The sequence below is a fragment of the Notamacropus eugenii genome, chromosome 2 (genome assembly GCF_028372415.1).
Source record: "Notamacropus eugenii isolate mMacEug1 chromosome 2, mMacEug1.pri_v2, whole genome shotgun sequence".
NCBI classification, from domain to species: domain Eukaryota; kingdom Metazoa; phylum Chordata; class Mammalia; order Diprotodontia; family Macropodidae; genus Notamacropus; species Notamacropus eugenii.
Genome location: NC_092873.1, coordinates 351,428,502 through 351,451,480, shown reverse-complemented (window position 1 = coordinate 351,451,480; position 22,979 = coordinate 351,428,502). Strand labels below are relative to the sequence as shown.

The 22,979-nt window shown below is 41.7% G+C and overlaps 1 protein-coding gene across 2 annotated transcripts; it reads right to left on the bottom strand.

Moving 5' to 3' along the window:
• Positions 1–10,171: 10,171 nt before the first annotated feature.
• PHB1 (prohibitin 1) lies at positions 10,172–22,420 on the bottom strand. Of its 2 annotated transcripts, none has more exons than XM_072646118.1 (7): positions 22,288–22,420; positions 20,301–20,427; positions 19,011–19,172; positions 15,343–15,485; positions 15,053–15,169; positions 12,709–12,804; positions 10,172–11,331 (listed from the first exon to the last, which is right to left on the bottom strand). In XM_072646118.1, exons 2-7 carry the CDS (start codon positions 20,386–20,388, stop codon positions 11,119–11,121), a joined length of 819 nt encoding a protein of 272 aa, XP_072502219.1. In that variant the 5' UTR covers positions 20,389–20,427; positions 22,288–22,420; the 3' UTR covers positions 10,172–11,118. The 2 variants fall into 2 exon arrangements, with proteins under 2 accessions (XP_072502219.1, XP_072502218.1); XM_072646117.1 differs by having other exon boundaries at positions 22,243–22,304.
• Between the last annotated feature and the right edge of the window lie 559 nt (positions 22,421–22,979).

The window sequence follows — 22,979 nt, the reverse complement described above, 5'->3', positions numbered from 1 at the left end:
CCCTGCCAGTCTCCTTCTAACTTCAGATCCTATGAAGTGTTTCTGGGTTTTTCTTATACGTAATTAATATTCTTGTACAGAGAGTTCTTCTCCCTTTCCTTCTCCCTAGTTGATAATATCCTTAGCTGGTTACTGAGGCACATCCAGGCCTCCTGCCAGTGGTATGGACAGTCCTGGTATGGTCCTATAATGCATTTGCGGGGTGAAAGAGTACAGTCGGTTTTGTAACTCTTACTGCATCTTGCTCAATTGCTTTCCAAAAAGATTATATCAGTGCACTGTTATACCAGCAGTGTGATAGCATGTCTGGTTTCCCAAAATGTTCATGTTGGATTTTGTGATTTTTTAATCATCTTTGTCAACTTGTAGTTGTTAGGTGGTACTTCAGAGTTGTTTTAGTTTGTAATTTAATTTTATTATTGGAGTCTGAAGAGCTGGTTATTTTTTCAAATTAAACATTTTTTGAATTTAACAACTATATCTGTGAAATCACATAAAACATTTCCATGTTGCCAAAAAAAGCAAGAAAAATAAAGTGAAAAAAATTATGCTTCAATCTGCATTCAGATTCCATCAGTTCTTTCTCTGGATAGCATTTTTCACATGTCCTTCAGAACTGTGTTGGATCATTGAATCTATCAGAATAGCTAAGTCATTCACAGTTGATTATGTACAATATTACTGTTACTATATACAATGTTTTCCTGGTTCTGCTCACTTCATTTTGCATCAGTTTATACAAGTCTTCGCAGTTTTTTTTTCTGAAACCATCCTACTTATCATTTCTCACAGCACAATATTATTTCATTACAATCATATATCACAGCTTAGCCATTCCTCCAAATGATGGGCATCCTCTCAATGTTAAATTGTTTACCACCACACAAAGAGCTGCCGTAAATATTTTTTTGTACGAGTCCTTTTCCTTTTCTTTTGATCTCTTTGGGATATAGACCTAGCAGTGCTATTGCTGAGTTAGAATATATACAGTTTTATAATCCCTTTGGTATAGTTCCAAATTGTTCTCAGTTCAATCCAAATTGGATCATGAACAGCTGGTTATTGACAGATTTTATTTCTTTCCATGAGAAATATTTGTTCATATTCCTTATCCCTAGGGAATGGCATTTTTTTTTAAAAAAGATTGTGCCAAATTCCTTATTGATTCTGGATATAAAATTTATATCAGATATGTTTGCCATATTTTTTCTCATTTGTTTTTTCAGTTATGGAAACTTTTTTTAGAAAAAAATCTCATAATTTTGGCCATGTTTAATAGATAAGATTTCTTCCTCTTTTTCACAAGGTGATAAAACAAACATTCACTTTTAGTTTTGATTGTATTTTTAAAAAAATGCAAATTATTGAGCCATGTGGAATTTCATGTATGCTATCACAGATCTGGTAGTCATGTGAGAATCCAGGATTCTAGTTCCTGGAATAAAGGGAATTCAAGAATACTTCATTATAATAAAAAGGCTCTCTCATTAATCCCATCCTACTCAATGGTTGGCTCTGTAGTTGTTCAAAATTCCAATTGGAACCAGCATGCATTTATTAAGCACTTACTATGTATGAGTAGTCAGTTTGTACTGCAGTCATTTTCTTTAACTGACAGTTTTCTATGCAGGTTTTTACATGTGTGGGTATCAACTTTCTACTCCTCCAACCAGCACTTGAACTCTAACCCTTAGAACCATCGACTCCTCAGATTAGCTTGCCTAATCCCTTACTATCACACTTTACAGTCATCTTCAAACCACATTGCCATCCATATACGTTCCCCTCATGCTTCCTCCCCCAACTCTAGCTCCTCCATGTGTATCATTTTTTCCCATTAGAATGGAAGCTTCTAGAGGGCATTTTGATTGACTGATTTTGATTGATTTATTTGTATCCCTATCACTTAGCACAGTGCCTGGTACTTAGTAAATGCTTAATAAATGCTTTTTAAAAAATTCATTCATATATCATATTACTCCCATCTAAGTGTGGGTTCTAGCAGGGTAGGTATCTATCTCCCCCATCAGAATGGTTTCTCTTGGAGGGAAGCACTATCCATCAATTGAGCATCAATTGAATGAAGTGAATTTAAGAAATATTGTTAAAGTGACTAGTGTCTTCAAGGAACTAGACTAAGTTTTGGAAATACGATGATAAAAAGGAAAAGGTCCTAGTTGAAGGAACTTGATTTCTGTTAGGAAGACCAAATGTAGATAATTTGTTCTTTAAGTTTTCGAGTTTGAATGATCCAAGACGATACCAAAGGACTCATGATGAAAGATGCTATCTGTGTCCAGAGAGAGAACAGATGGACTGAGTGCAAACTGAAGTATCATTTTTTCACTTCTTTATGTTTCTTGCCTTTTTTTTTAGCAACATGGCAAATATGGAAACATGTTTTGTATGATTTCACATGTACAATTGATATCATATTACTTGCCTTCTGAATGGGTGGAGATGGGGTTAGAGGGAGAGAATTTGGAACTCTGATAGTTTTTTAAATAACTATTAAAAATAAATGAATAATAAAATTTTAAAAGTTTTCATGTGTGTAGTCCATCAGACTGGGGCTATCTGTGGGTGGGCATCTGTTTCCGCCATCAGAGCCTATCTCTCCCTTACCTTCCTCAGAGGAATTGTATCCTTCCTTACCTCCACTCTTCCTGCTGGTGTACCAAGCTATGTAGGATCTACAGGAGCCATCTATATTGTTTTACCCTACAGCAAGGGCTGTTAACCTTTTTTGTATCATGGACTCTCTCCTCTCTTCAGCGTAATGTTTTTAAATGTATACTTAAGACATTCCACTGTATTTTCTGCATTTTAAACACATTATTCTGAGAAGGGCTAGGTTCATAGGTTTCACTTAACTGCCTTTAGTTCAGGGGTTCTTAACCATTTTTTGTGTCAGAGACCCCTTTGGCAGTCCAGTGAAAACTATGGACCTAGCCCTTCTCAGAATATTTTTAAAATGCAGAAAAAAACATAATTACAAAGGAAACCAATTATATTAAAGTACAGTGATAAAAAACATTCTTTAAAGTTCAGAACTCCTGCTCTAAAGGGGCCTGAAAAATTTTCCAGTCCTTCTTTAGGCAGGCAACTCTTCTAGGACATGAAACAAAGGAGAAGAAAGCTAGGGAGGCTGGAACAGCTCCTCTTCAGCCAGTTGTATAAGTAAATGATCTTTCCTTTTTTGGAGGAGAGGGCAGGGAGGCAATCAGGGTTAAGTGACTTGCCCAGAGTCAAACAGCTAGTAAATGTCTGAGGCCAGTCCACTTGACTCCAGGGCCGCTGCTTCATCCATTGTACCACCTCGCTGCCCCAAGTAATGATCTTTCACATCCGGTGTTCAAGAACTTGCAACAGGTACTGTTCCTTAGTATTTAAAAAACTAAGTAGTAGACCTATCAGTGCCAGTATTTCCTCCATCAGTACAGCTTAATTTAGCCTTTCCATGCCTCCTCAACCCTTGTAACTTTTGTCCATGTTGTACCATAAATTGGCCATAGATTTTACTATGTGTCTCTCCTTTGCCCTCAAGGTCTCCTGCAATTTTGATCCTTTGGACATTTGGGAATCCATTACTTGTGGACATAGTATATCATCATTAGAATATTCACTTCTGGGCCCAGTTTACTATTCATTTGCACTGTTTGCAAGAAAGAGGGGGGTTATGTTTGTATATGTACATATGTGTATGGGTATGTATACATGTTTATATGCATATGCAACACACATACATATATGTGGTGTTGTTATTCAGTTGTATCTGACTCTTTGTGACCCCAATTGGGGTTTTCTTGACAAAGATACTAGGGTAGTTTGCCATTTCATTCTCCAGCTCATTTTATAGGGAAGGAAATTGAGGCCAGTAGGGTTAAATGACTCACCCAGGGTTACATTGTTAGTAAGTGTCTGAGGCCACATTTGAATACAGGACAATGAGTCTTACTGACTCCAGGTCTGGCATTGTATCCACTATACCATTTAACTGATATACATATACATGGACACATCTAAGGATCTATCCATCTATCTACCTACATACCTACCTACCTACCTACCTATCTACCCAGCTATCTATCTATCTATCTATCTATCTATCTATCTATCTATCTATCTATCTATCTATCTATCTATCTATCTACCTACCCACCCATCCATCCATCTATCCATCCATTCATCCATCCGTGTTCATTTGTGTATGTGTACATGCTTTTGCCCCATATGACTCCTAAGCTATTGAGAAATAATACTATGTAGGAATATATGGGATACACCAATAAAAAAGAGAGAAAGCAAATATGGTCTCTGTCTCTAGGGAGCTTACATTCTAACTAAGAAGCAAAGCATACACACATGGAAACAATGAGGAAGACTTCCATGGTAATTGGAGTAGCTAGGTAGCGGCCCTAGGGATAGTGCACCAAGCCTGGAGTCAGGAAGACCTGAGTTCAAATCTGGTCTCAGAAACTTACTAGCTGTGTGACCTTCAACAAGTCACTTAACCTCTATTTGCCTCAGTTTCCCTGTCTATAAAATGGAAATAAATGATAGCACCTACCTCTCATGGTTGTTGTGAGGATCAAATTAGATAACTATAAAATGCTTAGCACAAGTGCTCGTACATGGCAAGTGCTGTATAAATGTTAGTTATTAATTAACAGATTACAGATTTCCTGTGTTTTCTTTTACAACATGACTACTATGGAAATATTTTGCATGACTGCACATGTATAACCTATGTCAAATTGTTTGACTTCTTAATGAAGAGGGAAGAGAGGGAGGAAGGGAGGGAAAGAATTTGGAACTCAAAAAACAAATGTTAAAAGTTGTTTTTATATGTAATTGGAAAAAAATAAAAAAAAATTTTTTAAGTGCAACAGAATAGAGACTTCTCCTGACCTCAAATTCCCAGCTCTGTAAAGTCAGAGGGTTGGATTGGATAATCTCTTATGGTCCCTTCCAGCTCTGACATTCTTGTGTGTCTGTGCGTGTATGATGTCAAGTTAAATCAAGTCAACCAGCATTAATAAGCATCTATTTATGTTTTAAGAACTGTCTAAATGCTGGGAATATAAAGAAATGCAAGAAACAGTCACTGATCTCAAGGAGCTCCAAGTCAATAAGCAGACAACTCTGTACAAACAAGACACACGCACATATACATATATGCATGTATGTATATGTGTATACATATATAATAAATTGGAGTAAATACATAGCACATGTATACAAGTATGTATGTATGCATATATAATAAATTGGGGATAAATATATAGAATATATGTGTATATATATCCATGTATATACACATATAATAAAATTGTGGTAAATATATACATATATGTATACATATGTGTGTATATATATAATAAATTGGGGGTAAATTCAGAAAGTAGGCACTAAATTTATGGAGGTCTGGGTATGGTTTCTTGCAGAAGGTTTAATGTTAGCTAAGACATGAAGGAAGTCATGGAAGATGAAGAAGAGTTAATAAATGAAGGCTTCCTAGCAGGAGAGGGTGATGAGCAGGGACTTTAAAAGACATGGATTGATGGAGAGGATGGGAAGCCTTTAAGACAATGCAGAGGCAGACCTCTTGACAGAGAAAGAGAGAGGTGATGGACTAGAATTCACTTCATTCTTCTAGTTGAAGAAGGAGATATATGTTTCTCGACATGGATGATGTGTTAATTTGTTTTGCTTGACAATGCTTATTGATTACACGGGAGTTGATTTTTAAGGGTCAGAGAATTGGGGTGGGTTGGGGTGATAGTGAGGCAGAAAAAAGAAATATAAGCATCAGTAAAAGGTTTTTTTAAAAACACAGGACAGAAGGAATTTCAGAGTACAGATAAATGGGACAATTTTGGAACTAATGTGCTAAATGCATACTTTAAGAAGACCAAGCTTTAAAAAACCCTATATGTAATGGAGATTCATAATTTCATATACAATCTTTTTTCTGCCTATTCTCTTTGTATTTGGAAATGTTTATATTTGTTGGTGTTTGTCCAGTTCAGAATAATAAAAAAAATTAAAAGACAGAAGGGAGATAGGAATAAAGAAACTACTTCTGAGAGATGGAGACTGAAATGGCCTGGTTATGGTGACTGTTTAGATAACGGGAGCATCAGGGAGCTATTGCAGATGTTTTGTCCTGGCTGACCAAAGACAGGTATGACCTTAGACATAAAGACAGACTTGTCTTTACCAAATGTTAAAACTTGTAGACTTATTTAATTTCTAGAGTTCATCCCTGATGCAGCGTCTCTTATCTTAGCTGTGGTCTTTCCTGGGTATCAAAGAGGATTCCAAACAACCAGTCCTTCCTGGACAACAGAAGAGGGGAGAATAGTTGCCCTTGCCCCAGACCTTGAGCTAAGGTAGAATTTTGACTGTCTAGGGGAATAGTTTGGTATAGTTGGACTCAGGAGTCAGAAGACCTAGGTTTAAAACTTGACTTCTTAGCTGTGTGACCTGGGGAAAGGACAGTTTCTTATATAAAGTAGGTATAAGACCCATTTTGTTTACCTACCTTACAAGGTTTTTGTGAAGATGAAATACATTACAACCAATCATAAAGTGTTGCATAAATGTAAAGTATTATTACTCTCCCCTTGGTTGGTGTGATTGTATGATAGGCAACATCAAAAGAGGAAATTATTTTTGAATCCAGTTCTAAAGGGTATTCCCTTTTCTCTGGGAGTTAGGTCTCATGAATCCAACCTGAAAGTTTGTTCAAAATAGTGACCTAATAATGGGTTTGTTTGTTTGTTTTTTACCAGAGAGAGAAGGACCTAGCGGGGATCCAGACCTAGGTCTAGGGTTTTAAGGAATTCTGAGTAGTGGCAAGACTTTTTAAGTCTGGAAGACAGAAAACTCATAAATCCTGTTTCCAGCTCCTTTATGAAATAAGTCACTGCAGCTGTTCTGACTCAGGGTCTCCAGGTTCAAAGTAGGCCAAGATTTCTCCAGTAATTCTGTGCCCTCCTTTGCAAAAGGTCATCACTCTCCTTCCATGGCTCTCCTACTTGGGCTCTCCACTTTCCAAGTGCAACACCCTGTCTGCCCAGGCTTGTCATCCCCTCTAGTCTTCTCCTCTTCTGTAAAACCAACTTCCCAATTCCTGCCTGCCTCAGTCATCCACTACATTGAAGCCCAGGTTCCAACCATGATTCACTTCATTCCCTGGACTTCTCATCAGCTTCCATGCCACGTAGTGCCCTTCTCTCCTTTCTAGTGTTTGGAACCACAATTGAAGTAATTATTGAAATAAATTAATTGAATCCTCTTGGAAAGAATATGTCAATCTTCTCCCTTGTGGTTTTTCTCCCTATCCCTATATCTTTCTATAACAAAGTACTTCTCCCTGGGCACCATCCCCTGCATGTGTTATCTCCCCCTATTAGAAATGTAAACTCTTTGAGAGCAGGGACTTGTCATTACTTTTGTATTTATATTCTTGGCCCTGAGCATAGGGCTTGGTACATAGTACTTGGTATTTAATAAATGTCTTTTATTTAGTCATCCATTCTTTTTACTAGGAAGTCATACTTCTGATGGACTTTATCTAGCGTATCTCTCTTTTATCACGTGATATATTCATATATTCTTGCTTACGGGTTGTTTTAAAAATGTTTTTCTGTTGTTTCATTCCTCAACTACACTATAACCAGAGGTATAACCAGGAATTTCTTGTAACTTGAGGGAATTAGGATATTTTTTTTTTACCTGGGGGAAAGAACTATGCAGAGACAGTTGAGGAAGGGGAGCAATGGGAGAGGGGGGCAGCTTGTCTTCACCCCCCTCCCCCATGCCCTCTGGCCCACAATCCCACTCCCTTCTCCTTTCCTGGATCCTGTCTTCCCTCCCCTCTCTTCCCCCTCCATCCCATGAGGTCTTGAGAATTGCAGAATGTTGGGATCTGAAGGAAAAACTCTCTTTCTAGTTATGGGTCTAATTGTGACATTCCTAAGGGCAAGAGACATTTCTATAAACTAGTGTTCTCTGATCTCAATTCCTTTGACCGTACTTGAATGCTGCTTGTTTAAATGTTGAAAGTTGTTTAACTATTTCTTGAAACTGGTAAGCTTAAGGTATTGGAATGCTTTTTGTTAAATGGATATTTTTGCTGTGTTATTTTAATTCCATTTGTATGCCCTACCCTTCAACCTCCACCACTGGTCTTATCCCAAACTTCTATATTGAGTATATGTGCTGTCTGCTGCACTGGTCACTCACTGTTGAATGTGTCTGATTAAAGGTGACTTAATGAAGTAGAATTAGTAAAGCTAGAGGAAATGACCTCAAAGATAAAGAGGTTATCTTTTCCTTTCCACCATTCCAAGATGTAATGCCACTCTGGCCAGCTGACCTTGTCATATAAATGTGGCAGCCAGAACAAGAGAGTCCGCCCACCTACTCCCTCTCTAACAATCAAGACAGGACCTGATTTTGACAGAAGGCCCAGAGAAACTAGAGTTGATAAAAGTCCATTGTGGCAACTCCTAGCGAAAGCCAGAGGCTATGGGGGGCTCAGGGGTAAAGCAGGCAGTTAACAGCTCTTGAACATTTGTGAAAAGAATTACATAGGCTGATGAGAGAGGAAGTCAAGTCCAAACGAGGCCCCGGGGCTGCCATTTGGATGTGCCTCTGCCATCTACGATGGGAAGGCTAACAGCAAAACCAGCAGGAAATCTGACCTGCCTGACTGCTGAAAGGATGGAGCTGGAAGCAGAAGGAACACAGAAGCCGAGAGCAGGGAAGGGAAGAGAAGAGATGGGAAGGAGAATGGAGGAGAGGGAAGGGAAAGGGGAACATCCTTCAGCTTGGGGTTCTCCCACTGACACCTGGAACATGAAACCCAATCGCCCACTAAAGGCAGGAAAAGCAACTGTGCTTTTTAAAAGGGCCTAGGGAGAAGAAAGGAGCCTCCTTGCAAAAGGGTGTCCAAAGCAATAAAAGGCAGGAAAGGAGGAGGGCCCCGTGGTGGAAGTTGGTCTGGAAGTTATTTAGAAATATGCTCCCTTTCTGCTCAGCTCTTTAACGTGCTTTGCAAGTTCAGGCACCTCATCATTCTTGGGCCCCACTGTTCTCACAATAAAATACAAAAAAGGAGACACACGAAGCTCTGAGAAGGATAAATGACTCCGGGGGAGGTAGCAGGGAGGCAGGCTGGATGGGCAACCCAGGGGAACATTTCAAATAGGATATGAAGCTTTTGCTCAGAGATTTGGGGTTCACATGGGGGTCAAGATCAGAGGCACACACTGAAGGCCTTTTGGGGAGGGGGAGCCAGATGGTAAGAGGAGGTTCATACAGAGCTGAGTTTCAGAGATGGATTCAGAATGGAACCTGGGATGACACTTTAGTCTCCAGTTCCAAACCTGTGCATCAACCCCCAATCTTTCCAGCTGACAGCTGGCCCAAGTGCTCTGGGAGAGGATATGGGCAGTTCAGGTCAGAGACCAGCATATGGGGCTCTATTAATGACCCTCTCCTTGGAATTAAACTGGGAATGGAAATCAAAACACATTCTCAATGATCTATTTCCAGGCTCATTTTCAGACTATTCATCCTCTCCAATTTCAATGGGGGCTCCCATCCTCTGCTCCTCACAACAAACCCCACTGGTACGTTAGCTGCTGTGTCAAATCCTTTTTACACTAGTCAAAGTAAAATAGAATCTGTTATACAAACCTGATTGGAAATATCATACTCTTCCCATTCCCATCCTCACTAATCTAACAAATACCTCAATCAAAATAAAAGTTTACAGATTATGGGCTGTTAGGTCACCCACACCATTGTTCTCCTTTTGTGTATTAGTAATGGTCCACATTTCTATAGGTTGAGAGGTGGTGGCACCTGCTTAATTTATGGCTGGGAGTAGCGGTCCCCACAACCAACGATGGGAAGTTATCTCATCCCCACCTACCTCTAACCCCTCCAGTTCAATGGCTCATCTGCTTACAAACTTCATCTGCCATCAGGAAGATTCATTTCAGGTTTGGGATACGCCTGGAACAGAAACACCAAGTTCTTTTTACTTAGTTCAATACTTCTCTCCTTGCCAGAAAGGAAAAGACATGCAACCCAAACCTGCCAGAAAGTTTTGTTCCAGTCTCAGGACTCTAGCAAATAACACACACGGCCAAGATAGGGAATTTGGGTGTCATTTATTGAAGGCAGGTTACACAATTTGTTCTCTCCTCCACAGTTGTTCCCATTCCCCATAGTGGGAACACAAGCCACAAAGCTGTCCAGAAGCAGTGTCTCTAAACAGAAAAGCCAGGAACTCAGGACTCACACATCACTGGAGAGCATATTCAGTCAGTGCTGAATGCAATCCCTCAGGCCAAGTTCCCTCCCGAGCATTTTAAAAGGGGCCAGGGACGAGGAGGAAGATTACTGGTGGATCTCCATCTTATTCCAGGACCCTCCCCCAAAGACCATTCTACCCTTAGAACCCTTTGGGGTAGAGAAAGAGGAAATCATTTCCCTTATATCCCCAGCAGGGCCAGCTCTCAGTCAGTACCAATCACATACACATTTGCTTCTACTAGTCCCATAGTTAATGATCAGCCACATGGCAATAGAAGGCCCATTTCCTTCCTAAGCCTCCATAGCACCTCCTCCAAACTGTGTCTATAAACAAAATGCTAGAATGACTGGAGGGCTACTTTCTAACTACAGCCCATAGCTGACTACGGCTCTGGGGGCCATCCTTTTCTTATCCTCTCTGGTCTACATCAGTTCATTAAAGTTGTCCCCTTGCACACCTCTTTGTGCTCTTCTTCCTTTGACCTGTTCCATGTTGCCAGCAGCACCAAGGCTGTACTTCTCAGGGGGTTGAGAGTGTTACCCCAGCCACTTGTTCAAGGCAAACATCAGTTCTTACTTCAAGTTGGGGTGGACAGAAGAAATGTAAAAAATTGAAAGAGCTTAATCTCATGGAAAAATTCAAGATCCCAAAATGACTTTAATTTTATTTCCTTTGCTTAAGCCAAATCATTAAATCTCACAGTGATTTTGGGTGAGGGAACAGGGAAGAGGCTGCGGATTAGATCATGGCTGAGCGGGGTAGGATCAGTGGGGCCACAGGCCTCACTGGGGAAGCTGGAGGAGCACCGACTGTCCAGCAGGCAGGTAGGTGATGTTCCGAGAGCGGGAAAGCTGGTATGCAATGTCCTCTGCGGCTTCCAGTTTACGAAGCTCTATTAGGCCATCTCCTGCAGTGGCCAGTGAATTGGCAATCAGCTCAGCTGCTTTGGAGTCACCCTCTGCTGAGATGATGGCTGCTTTCTTCTGTTGCTCAGCCTAAAAGTATTGGGGAGAGAACCCATGACAAAGAGGAAACTAGCAACCAACGGGCGAAACTAACAAGCTAATAAATCCTATGGAAAAACTACTATTACTGGCACTTGTTCCTGGGGCGGGGGTGGGGGCACTCAGTGTTCCAAGTGTCTCATCTGGACTCTTCTTCCCTCAAGAGTTCATGGCATCTAGAAGTTTTCTTGTCTCCATTCAAGTCATTTTCCACAACTCAACCCCGTTTCTTCCTCCACTTCCTGCACACAGTCATTTATCACAGGGATAGTTTTCTATTGATGCCACCTGATTTCCCTGGCAGCCAACACCTCCTGCTCTGAGCCCAATTAAGTCACAGATAAGGAAGGCAGAACTAAGAACAGACATGAGGAATTCCAGGTTCAGTCCACCCCCCAACTCTCAACCACTAAATAAAGCCCAATGCCCATCACATCCAGCACTTCCAAGGCAGGAATATGGCTTTTGTGTCTCCTTACTGATAGATACTTAAGGACTAATACTGGAACTCACTAGTACCACATAGGTTCATTGGGAGAAATCTAATTCCTGCCCATATATACTGAATCCAATTAAGTCCCAGATAAGAGTATCTTTTGGTTCTTTCCCTACCAATGCCAACACAAATATAGTCCTACAATAATTATAAAAGCAAAATGAAGAGAAGACAGTAAACTGTACTTTAGGGGGATTTAAAGGACACATTTAAAGGCATTTATGCTATGGTACCAATTCTATACAAAAATATTTTTTGAAACGGTTTAAGAAAACACTAGGCTAATGATGACGTATTAAACCATTTAGAATTTCATTTAGTTCTGTGGTGTAGGAGAGACAGGTTAGGTTTAGAGACGAAATCTAACTATTTTACATGTCAGAATGGGGGTCCTTGAGAAAATCTGGTTGATTTTCTTTCTCTCTGCTGAGGCTTTTCTAAAAGAAATTCAATTAAGGTAGGGAGTCAGTGAAGTGTACCACAAGACACTATTGGGTTCACTTGGCTTCATTCATTGGGTCCTTTCTTCCATAGGATATCCACAGAAGACTATGTGGTTCAAAAGGGTTTTTCAGAAAAGCCGAAAATATCCTGGGAGAAACATTTTTATAAACAGTAGAGTTATTTTTTAAGGATGAAACTCTTTTTCAGTAAATGACTTAGGACTGTAAATTCAAATGCCCCTATCATTCTCAGAGGACTACAGGATAGAATTGTTTGAGTCCTGTCTCTTCATTCTCCCTTCTTCCAAAAATTGTCCCAGAAGAACATATGACAGAAGATAGATCTCCAGGCCACCCAGCAAACAGGGGAAAAAATGAAGGAGGAAGGGATGAGAAAGAGAGGTTTCCGCCATCTGGTTGAACACTCACCTTTTCCACTACAAATCTGGCCCTCTCTGCTTCCTGCTGAGCCACCTGTTTGGCTTCTACTGCCTCCGTGAACTCCTTCCCAAAGGTCAGATGTGTCTGAGGGGAGAAAGGGAGCACAAGATGAGGAAGCATAATTGCTCACACAGCTTGGTCATGAGGCCCCCAGTCTCAGGGAGGAAGAGAGGTCAGGAATGGTTCCAGCAGCTGGAGGAGCCAGTGAGGCCAGAAACTTCCCTCCCTCCCCTGTACTCTGATCCAAACAGTTTTCACTAAAGGTTCTATGGTAGTCCAGAAATATCACTTCGTATGGTTCTGTCACACCTAATATATCAATTTCACACTGAAAACGACAGCTGGAGCCTTTCACAATAGCCTATAAGCACTAGAAGAAACCGGCTCCAAACTTCCTTAGGGAGCTTATAGAATTCAGGCCCCCCACCTCTAGCTAGTTTTCTCCCAGGATCCTTTTATTTCCCTTGCTTAAAGCTCCAAAGATGGCCAGATGGAAAAATGGAGTCTCAGATAGGTGAGGATTTGGCCAGCTCAATGACCCAGGAGGCCAATGCACCATCCTTGTGGATTATCCAGTCCCACTGACTTCTCCAAATCTTGTGGCCAATTCACTTCTCAGTAGCACCTCCACTAAAGGATGGGAAGAGGAAGAGCTTAAATTAGGACCCTTCTGGTAAAAAGTTTAAAGAGGAAGGCAGGTAAAAACGCTTCTCTGAATAAGGGTTCCAGATTCTTATTATCTATAGCCCTGTTCCCCAAATACATGGGTAACTGAACCAGCTGGCTACTCAAATGTATCCTAACAAATCATAAAAATAGTGAGATCAGATCACAGGACTGCTACTAGAGGCCAGTCAGACAGCAATGGATGTGTTCACCTTCTTTATTTTTTAAATTAAGGAAGATAAAAGTATTGGTTTTTGTATTAGATTTTGTTTGCCTGCTTGTACTCTCTTTAACACAAAAGACCAAGGGCCCTCTTCCAAGTAACAGGTCAGCATTATAAACCGGGTCCCACTTTGTGGTTCAATCCTAATCACACCCCCTTCAGAACTGCAGCTGTCTGACTGCTGGCTTAGCCTCTAATCTTTCCTAGTTTTGGGAAGGAGGGGCATACATGCAGTACTGAGATATAAGCTACTGCAAAAATGTAAGGCCTTGAGTACAAACGAAGGAAAATTAGATTTCACTACAAAGGGACAAGTTGATGGTAACATTTTCCTCACAAAACTGTTTTCCCAGGGTATACTATATGGTTAAAGCTTAACAGAATACCAGCTTTTTACTTAGTGCATTCTCACAATCAGTGTTGAACTTTAGGAACATTGTGTACCATTAGCCAAAAGGCTGCAAACCTGCAATTCACCAACAGAGGGAGTGCAGGGAGTTCTCTTTTGCATCTATTCCAAGGTGTGGCTATTGCCTCTGGATTTTTAGGGGGAATGAATGAGGTGGGTGCTGGGGAAGAGAGGGTGACTGTTTGAACAGCTGCATATGCTTGGGGGAAAATGGTGCCTTTTGCTAGCAATGCGCTGTAGAATGGAACAGGAAACACTCTCCCTCACCACCTTCCTGGACAAATCGCTCCAAATGACTTTTCTCAGGGTGTCCAGAAACACGAACCCTTTTCCTCACCCTCCCTGATCTGAAATGCTATCCTGCCTGTACTGTTTTCCGTCTGGGCTATGACATTCAGTGCCATATAAATGCACAGACTATAACATCTCAAGAGAATGGCTTATGCCTTGGAGATGTCCCTTGCCCCTCATATCAGACTTTGGGGAAACAAACCAGTTATTTACACTGTATCAGCTTTCGTCGGGGGCTTTCTGGAGTTCAACTGACAAGAGTGTCAGACCAGGGTTGTTCTGGAATTCCCAGGGGCCAGACAGGGAGGTCTAAGCTGGGTAGGAATTGTTAGAGCTCTGCCCAGGTTTTCGCCCTTACTCTGGTTAGTTTCTTCCCATGTCAAACAGGGTTAATGATACTTCACTTCCTGGGGGGTTGTGAAGAGAGCTCACATTTCTACAAGGGTGAGAGATGCACTAGCAAGGGAGAGTCTGGGGAGGGCCAAGGGTTATAAGAAAAATGTACACGGCAGAGGGCAGCCTTATAAGTTGTCAGACTTGTGCAGAGACTACTAAAGCTTAAAGAAGACTGCTTTCATATTGACAAGAAGTCTCAGCACTTTCAAGTCTAACATGAGTCTCAGTTATTGGCCTCAATATATGGTTGGGGAGTTGGCAAGATAGAAATTGCTAACAGCTTTAGGGACAGTCCAGAATGAAATCAAGGGCTGCAGACTTAACTTGTTTGTCCTCAAGAGTCTTACCAAAGAAACATCATCTAGGATGAGCCCAAAGGTTGCTGCTCGCTCTGTGAGGTCATCACTCACTTGCCTGGAGACTAGTTCTCTCTGGGTGATCAGTTCTCCAGCATCAAATCGAGCCTGGCTCAAAAGAAGATTAGAAGACAGGAGAGTAGTGAGGAAATAGGAAAACAAACAAACCAACAAACCAAGACACCATATCCAGATCCTACTCAACCAAATGCTAAATTTCTCTGCTTCCCGGCAATATGTAAGGTGTCTGGTTCCAGGCCACAGACTGCCTGATTACTTACTACAACTGACTTGAGGATCTCAGTGGTTATGGACGGCAACACCCGCTCATCATAGTCCTCACCAATGCTGGTGAAGATTCGGGGCAGCTGATTAGCAACAGGTCGGAAGAGAATACGAAGGGTGATATTGACATTCTGTAAATCTGCATTCAAAGAAAAAAGTGACATGACAAGTTAGGTTTGGGAGCCACAGAAATCTCACATGACCAGCTTCCCATTCTGAACTTGCCCCAACTAAGAAAAGGAGCCAATTCACTTGGCTGTTTTAGAGTCAGGAAACCACCCCAAAGCACTTGATCTTATTGTCTACTCTTTCCTCCTAGATTTCCTTTCCTTTCTACAGTTTTCATGACACTGTCCTCTCTTGGACCACTGTTGGACCACTCCTTCCTAGTATCTTTTCTTTGATCATTATGAAAGTCTTACCCCTACCCGTGAATGCACCTCATGATTTTGTCCTGGATCTTATCTATAACCTTTCCTGTCGGTGACCTCATTAGGCTTGATTTATAATTTCTGTACACATGACGCCCAGATCTATATCACTCACACTCACACTCACACACACACACACACACACACACACCCCTCATGTTTCTCTGGGAACTACTTTACTGTACTTTTACAACTGGAAGTCCCATAGGCATGTCAAACTCATGTCTAAAACAGAATTCATTATCTTCTTTCCCTTCCCCCTGCCCACCACCCATCACTTCATAACTTCCACTATTCTTCTAGTCACATCAGTTTGGAACCTAGGAATCATTCTTGAATTTTCACTCTCCCTCATTCCACTTATCTTTTCAGTTGACAATCCTTGTTGATTCTACGTCCACCATACCTCTTACACCTGCCCCGTCCTCCACTCACAGGGCCATTGTCCTAGTTCAGGTTCTTATCACTTCTTGCCTGGACTATTTTGAGAGTTTCTTAATTGGTTTCCTTGCCTCAAGATTCTTGTCTCTTCACTTCATTCTCCACTCAGTTTCCAAATGGATATTCCTAAAACCCAGGTCTGACTATGTCATTCCTTATTCAAAACTCTACAGTCCCTACTTCCCCCAAAATAAAACTTTTAGAGAGCAACTAAATTTAAAGTGTTCCAGGCTCTAGTCTACTTCTAGGTTTATTACACATTATTCCTCTTACGCCGTCTGTTTCAGCCAAAATGGCCTTTCTGTTCCTTGTACACAACCTTCTACCTTTTGTTTCTATGTCCCTGTACCCTGTCCTCCACTCCTGAGATAAATGCCCTCTCACTGCTACCTTTCAGAAATCTAAGATCCCTTTAAAGTCTTTTTCAAGGCTTCCTGCATCTACTGTTCATATGCTGTGTGTGTGTGTGTGTGTGTGTGTGTGTGTGTGACTACTGAGGTGAAGTGACTTGCTCAAGTTCACACAGGTAGTAAGCAGAAGAGTAAAGATTGAATTCAGGTTTTTAAAATCCAAATGCAATCCTTTTTTCCCATAGCTGCTTCTCACTGTAAATGGGAAAGTGAAGGACTAGATAATTCTCTAAAGTCCTTCTATGTGACCTTAAAGTAGTAGAAGTCAGGGACACTACAGAGTGCGCGCGCGCGAGTGTGTGTGTGTGTGTGTGTGTGTGTGTGTGTGTGTGTGTGTGTGTGTGTGTGTGTGTGTGTGTGTGTGTGTGTGTGTGTGTGTGTGTGTGTGTGTGTGTGTGTGTACGTACATGCATGCTCACAGAGCCTACAAGGGCAGCTACCACAAGCAATTAAACAATGAAAGGTTTTCCAAGAAGAATGGATAACTTTTCATTTTATCCTAAGCCTTCCTTGATTATCAGCAATTAAGACTGAATACCTGAAGATGCTAAGTGACAAAGAGACTCAATCAATAAGCCAACTATGTGCTAAGTTCTGAGAAGAAGCCCAATATGCCAAGGGAAGAGACAGATGGATGAGATGTTATGACTTGAAGCACAGATAGTCCTTCAGAATCCTGGAGTACAACCCACTTTTCCCCAAGGCCAGAATATAATTTCCTCACACACATTCCATCTGTCATTACTTGATGCCACAGAAATTACAATAACAATAGCATTTTACATTTATATAGTGCTTTTGAGATTGCAAACCACTTTCCATATGTATATTCTAGGTAGGTCTTCAAGACATCTCTGAAAGAAAGCAGGATACCATTCCCATTTTATAGATGGGGAAACTGAGGCAGGCAGGTTACCTGACTTCATGCAGTTATTAAATGGAAGAGCTGAGACTCAAACATAAGTCTTACTGCAAGTCTGGCACTCTTTCCACAACACTGTTTCCTGTAGTACAATGATGGACATTCACTTTTGTTTGAAAGTAAATCTTTTGTTTAGCAAGCCTCCTTCCCCAATACTGTTAGTTAAAGATATGGACAGTCCTAAGTATTTGGCAGTCCTATATCCCACACTGATAAGTTTTGGGTAGAGAGAAGTGATTCTGAAGAAACAGGAAAAAACCAAACAACCTTGGTCTTCAAGGACTTTCCAGCTTAGCTGGAAAAGAGAACACACATGAGAAGCCACCTAAGAACAAAGCAGCACAAACTTAAATGCATACAAGGTGGGGAGTTCAGAGTTAGGTTTTCCAGTTCAAATTCCAATGAGCTCACCCCAACCAACCTTTCATCTCCTCTCTTGGCATCAGATAAATGGACACCCAACAGAAGGGCCTCCGTGCTGTCTTGCCAAGCTTTACTAAGAAGTTTTAAAAACATGCAATCATCCAAGGTGGATCAAAAACACCACTATGCTGTTTTATTTATCAGCCTCAATATGGTAAAGCAGTAACTGCAGCAATGCTGTTATTCACATACAAAGATAGTATTAGTGATAAACCCCTAGTAAGGCATGAACTAGGTAGGGGAGTGAGGAAAGGGGAAGGAGAACATGGCACCAGTGGAAGTATTATGTTTTTAGACTTCACACATATACAAACATTCAACTATACTTATATCCACATTTGTTACCATTTCCATACCAAAAAGTCATTCTAGGTTGGAAGGGCCTGTCAAAGTTCTGTGCTCTGTACAGTGTTCAAAAATCCAGTTACTCTTATCTTCACACCACAGTTAGGGACTGGAGAAGGACTTCAGTGAAGGATGTGTGTATGTGTGTGTACACATACACATACATATAAATCAGGTGTCTCTTAGCTATGTATGTCATACATACATTCTCCTCCTTCCCCAATTATACTGTAGTAGAAACTCACCGAAAAAAGAAATACATGTTTTCTTCAATTACCCTGGGGGCTTCTATTGTATGGGGACTTAGTTTCCTCCTCCCTCTAGATTTTGCTAGTATCTAGCACTGGTTGAGTCATTTTTCAGTAGCATCTCTTTGTGACCCCATTTGGGTTTTGTTTTGGGTTTTTTTTGACAAAGTACTGGAGTGGGTTTGCCATTTCCTTCTCCAGCTCACTTTACAGATGAGGAAACTGAGGCAAATAGGGTTAAGTGACTTGCCCAGGGTCACATAGCTAGCAAGTGTTTGAGGCCAGATTTGAACTCAAGAAGATGAGTTTTCCTCATTCCAGGTCTGGCACTCTATCCACTATACCACCTGGCTACTCCCATTTAGCACAGAAAACACTCAACACATTTTGGAATTAACTGACTCCACAGCTATCTTTCCATAGGGACCCATAGGAAATACTCACCCTTGCTACCAGTGATTACTGGAACATTCCGTGGCCGAGAACGGCAGTCAAAAATAATCGGTTTCTGTACCCATGGGATGAGAAAATGAGTCCCTTCCCCTACAACAATGTCTTGGACTCCACGGAACCTATCAAAGATGACAGCTCTGTGGCCAGCATCCACTAGAAAGGAGGGAGGAAAAGAACAAATCAGGAAACTGAACTTACTGATAAACTCTTTCACACATCTGATAGGATGACTTGGTGCTTTATGATTATTTAGTAAGCCTTCATCCTTTCGGTTCCTCTTCCTGAACTTCTGTGTCACTAAAGGATTCTAAAGAGTTACATAATCAAATAATCATTTCCTATCCCATGTGCTTCCCCAAGGACTAAGGTAATAGGATCTGTTCCCTACCATCATTTCTCCTTGGAAGATGAAATTGCTGATTTTGTGATTAACCACTCTCTCCCTTGCTCCCTTGAGCCTATTTCCAGGAACACATAATCCACATTTGCCAAAAAAAAAAAAAAAGTCTCCACCTGGGTCATATGCCACACTTTCAACTTAACTGAATGCTTTTCAGGTGTAGCATCAGTTAAAGCAGCACTCTTGATGGTAACTCTGAAATTCAGAACCTCCACTTCTAATTTTCTCATGCCTTGTTTTTCTCAAAGCCTTATTGGGAAAGCAACATATCCATGCTCATAAATCAAAGACCATGTCTAGTGAGGAATGCCATCCATGTGTATAGATGTGGCTACTGGACCACAAAAGAAACCGTCCCAGGCATTTGGAAGTTGCCCTCTGACACTGTTGGAAACCACAGGTGTTTGCATGTCTACTTAAACCTCACTGTTGCCATGAAGAACTTCCCTCATTCCTATAGCTGCAAACCCAGAAGGATGCTTTTCTGCTGCTTCCTGACTGCAAATTGGGGGATCTAACAGGGCCCCCGCCCCGTTCCAAACTACATGGGACACCTACGGAGACATTCCACCCAAGGTAGAAGGGCGGTGATATCTGTTAGTTATCTTGATTAAATACTTTTAACTCCTGAAGAGCATGATTTTTAAAATGTAGCAACATCAAAGACAGGGACATCTGTAAACAAGGGGTGCAAAGAACAAAAGTCTAAAAAGTTGTACAACGTCTTTTTAAACAGCAACAAACCCCAACATAACAGTGGGTATACACAGCATGGGAAAGGTGGTCTTATTAAACAACCACTTTCATAGATAGTGATTACTACCAGGAGTGTTACATTGGACAACAGGAACCCTTAGTATGAGTCGGGAGACTGCCCTCACCATTATATAAAGCAGAGTTGACAACTCCTCCTACAACAGCTAAGCCCAGGCCAAACTTGCCAACAGCTTCAAACAGCTTAGCAGCCATGTCTCCTTCAGATGGTCTTGGTCTTCTGCTCTCTCAGACCTAAAGGGAGAAAACAAAAGGCTAGCCTGGCCCATACATTCCCTAGTGAAAACTCATTCCCAACCACTGAATTCATCTTCTAATCAGGGTAAGATTTCTATCTTCTTGAAGGTTCTGCTCATCCTTAGCTAAACAGGTTAACACCCTAGAAAGCCTTAAAAATTCCATGAATTATGGTTCCTCTGCTTTCATGTTCAGTTACAAACACTTGATGACAGGGGTAGGGGCTGAGATTGGTTTGGGAAAGGTAGTTCACTAGGAAGGGCATCGTACACCTACGGTCAGTCATGGGGCTGGTCTTCAACACCATTTAACTTCACACTGTTAAAGTTCCTTCCTCCTTGACAAATCAAAAACAGATTCTAGTGGTCACAGTGGGGATGGGGTGAGAGTATGGGGAATTCATCAAAAACCATTCCAGTATTTTAAAAAGAGAAGATCAATGTGCAATGCCATGCTGACTGTAGGGCTATCAACACCATTTTCCTCTATGGAGAATGTCATGTTATTAGAGAAAGGAAAGACTGGACAGAAAAGTCCTCTGGATGGATGCCAGCATGACAGTGGAGCATGGGGGGAAAAGTGAGAAGTAGGAATAGATTCTTGGAAAGCTAGGAAAGTTTCTCAGAGATCAAAAGAAATTAACTAGACCTCAGAAACCAGAAATCTCACTTAACTGTAGAGATCATCTCATTTTTTTCCTCCCCTCAATACTATATAACTCCCTCCCTTCCATGGGTTAAGAGCACACATTTTCTAACTATAGGGCACAAGGATAAGACAGGACCTATAACTCCAGTGTAATAAGCAACGGTTCTTTTTAATATAATGGACCCTTTTGGAAATCTGGTAAAGCCCATGGGTCAAAATGTTCATTGCCTACATTCATAATAAAAGAAAATGATAAAATTTCAGTTTGAGATTAATGAAAATAAAGATGTAAATTTTTTTTCTTATTCAAGCTCACAGACCCTGTGTAAAATTACCCTTGGATGGCAAGTTCAAGAATGCCTGGTATAGTGTAAGGAAACTTCCAGCAATGCAGGTTGGCACCTTCTCTGCAACTTGCCTAGAGCACTGGGAAATTAGGTGACTGGTCCAGGGACACAAGCCAGCATGTATCAGAGAAAGAATTTAAAGATGATCGTCCTGGCTTTGAAACCTTTCTATCCACTCTGAATCGGTACATCTAAAAACACCTCGAAGACAAAAGTAACTTCAATTCCTCATTTACAGATAAGTTAACTGAGAACCAAAGGATTCAAGCTATGCCTGATTCAGAATTCAAGTCTTTTTCACTAACACTAGGTTACCAACCTTCAAATTCTAGTTGCCTCCTAGGAGTCCCCTTCCACTCCCATGTCTCTACCATTTCCTTTTTCCCATCTTCCCCATTATCACACTAAGCTTGGCCTCCCCCCTCCATTCTTGCTCTTTCCCTCTCAGCCTCCCCCTCCATTCTTTCCCTCCCTCAGCTTCCCCCCTCCATTCTTGCTCTCTCCCTCTCCCCTCCAATCTTTCCCTCTCTCAGCCTCCTCCCTCCATTTTTTCTCTTTCCCTCCCCCTCCATTCTTGCTCTTTCCCTCTCTCAGTCTGCCCGCTCCATTCCTCCCCGCCCCCAGCCTCCTCCTCTACTCTTTCCCTCCCTCAGACTCTTCACACTTCCTCTCATTCTGGCTCTCAGCTCCTCTACTCTCCTCTCCTTCCTCAACTACCTCCTCTTTTCCTCGAGCCCCCTCCCCTCAATATCCCACGGGAACGCGCGAGAGTGGGGCACGACAACACAGTTATCAAAGGCCCAAACCCTTAGCTCACCAGACACAACTCTGACCTCCACATGAATTCCCCAACCCTACTTACTGCGCCTGCGTCGGGTCTCGCCTTCCCTTCACCGCCCCCTCCTGAAGGACCTTTCCTCCTGTTGGCTAATAGGAAAGTGGCGCCTTCTGGGATTGGTGGTTCAAGACTGGTCCTGAGCCCCTATTCTTCTAATGAGAGGGAACTACAACTCCCGGTATGCCTCGCTGCTTTTAAGCTGGTGAAGAAAATCCTTTTCTATTGGACGGTTGAAGTTGGCCCCAAAGGCTGCTGGGGTTGTAGTTCACCTGGAATGACTACACGTGCCGCCGGAAGCGTCTACTGCGTCCTTGCCTTAGGGGAAGGTAACCTCTGGGCTGTTTCGGACTCGTTTTGGTTGTGTCCAACCTTTCGTGACACCATTTGGGATTTTTTAGGCAAAGGTATTGGAGTGGTTTGCCATTTCTTTCTCCAGCTCATTTTACAGAGAAGGAAACTGAGGCAAACCGAGTTGAATGACTTGCCCAGGGTCACACAGCTAGTAAGTGTTTGAGGCTGGATGTAAACTCAGGAAGATGACTCAGGCCCAGTACTGTACCACGCCACCTAGCGGCCCCTCATGCTGTCCACCTTGCTTGGGTAGTGGGGGTCAAATGCTTCTGCGAACCTTAAGTCCGAAGCAGTGGAGTTGTAGTATTCTTTGGCCATGCGCATAAAGAGTTTCAAAGGCATTCCTGGGTGGGCCTGAGGACCTT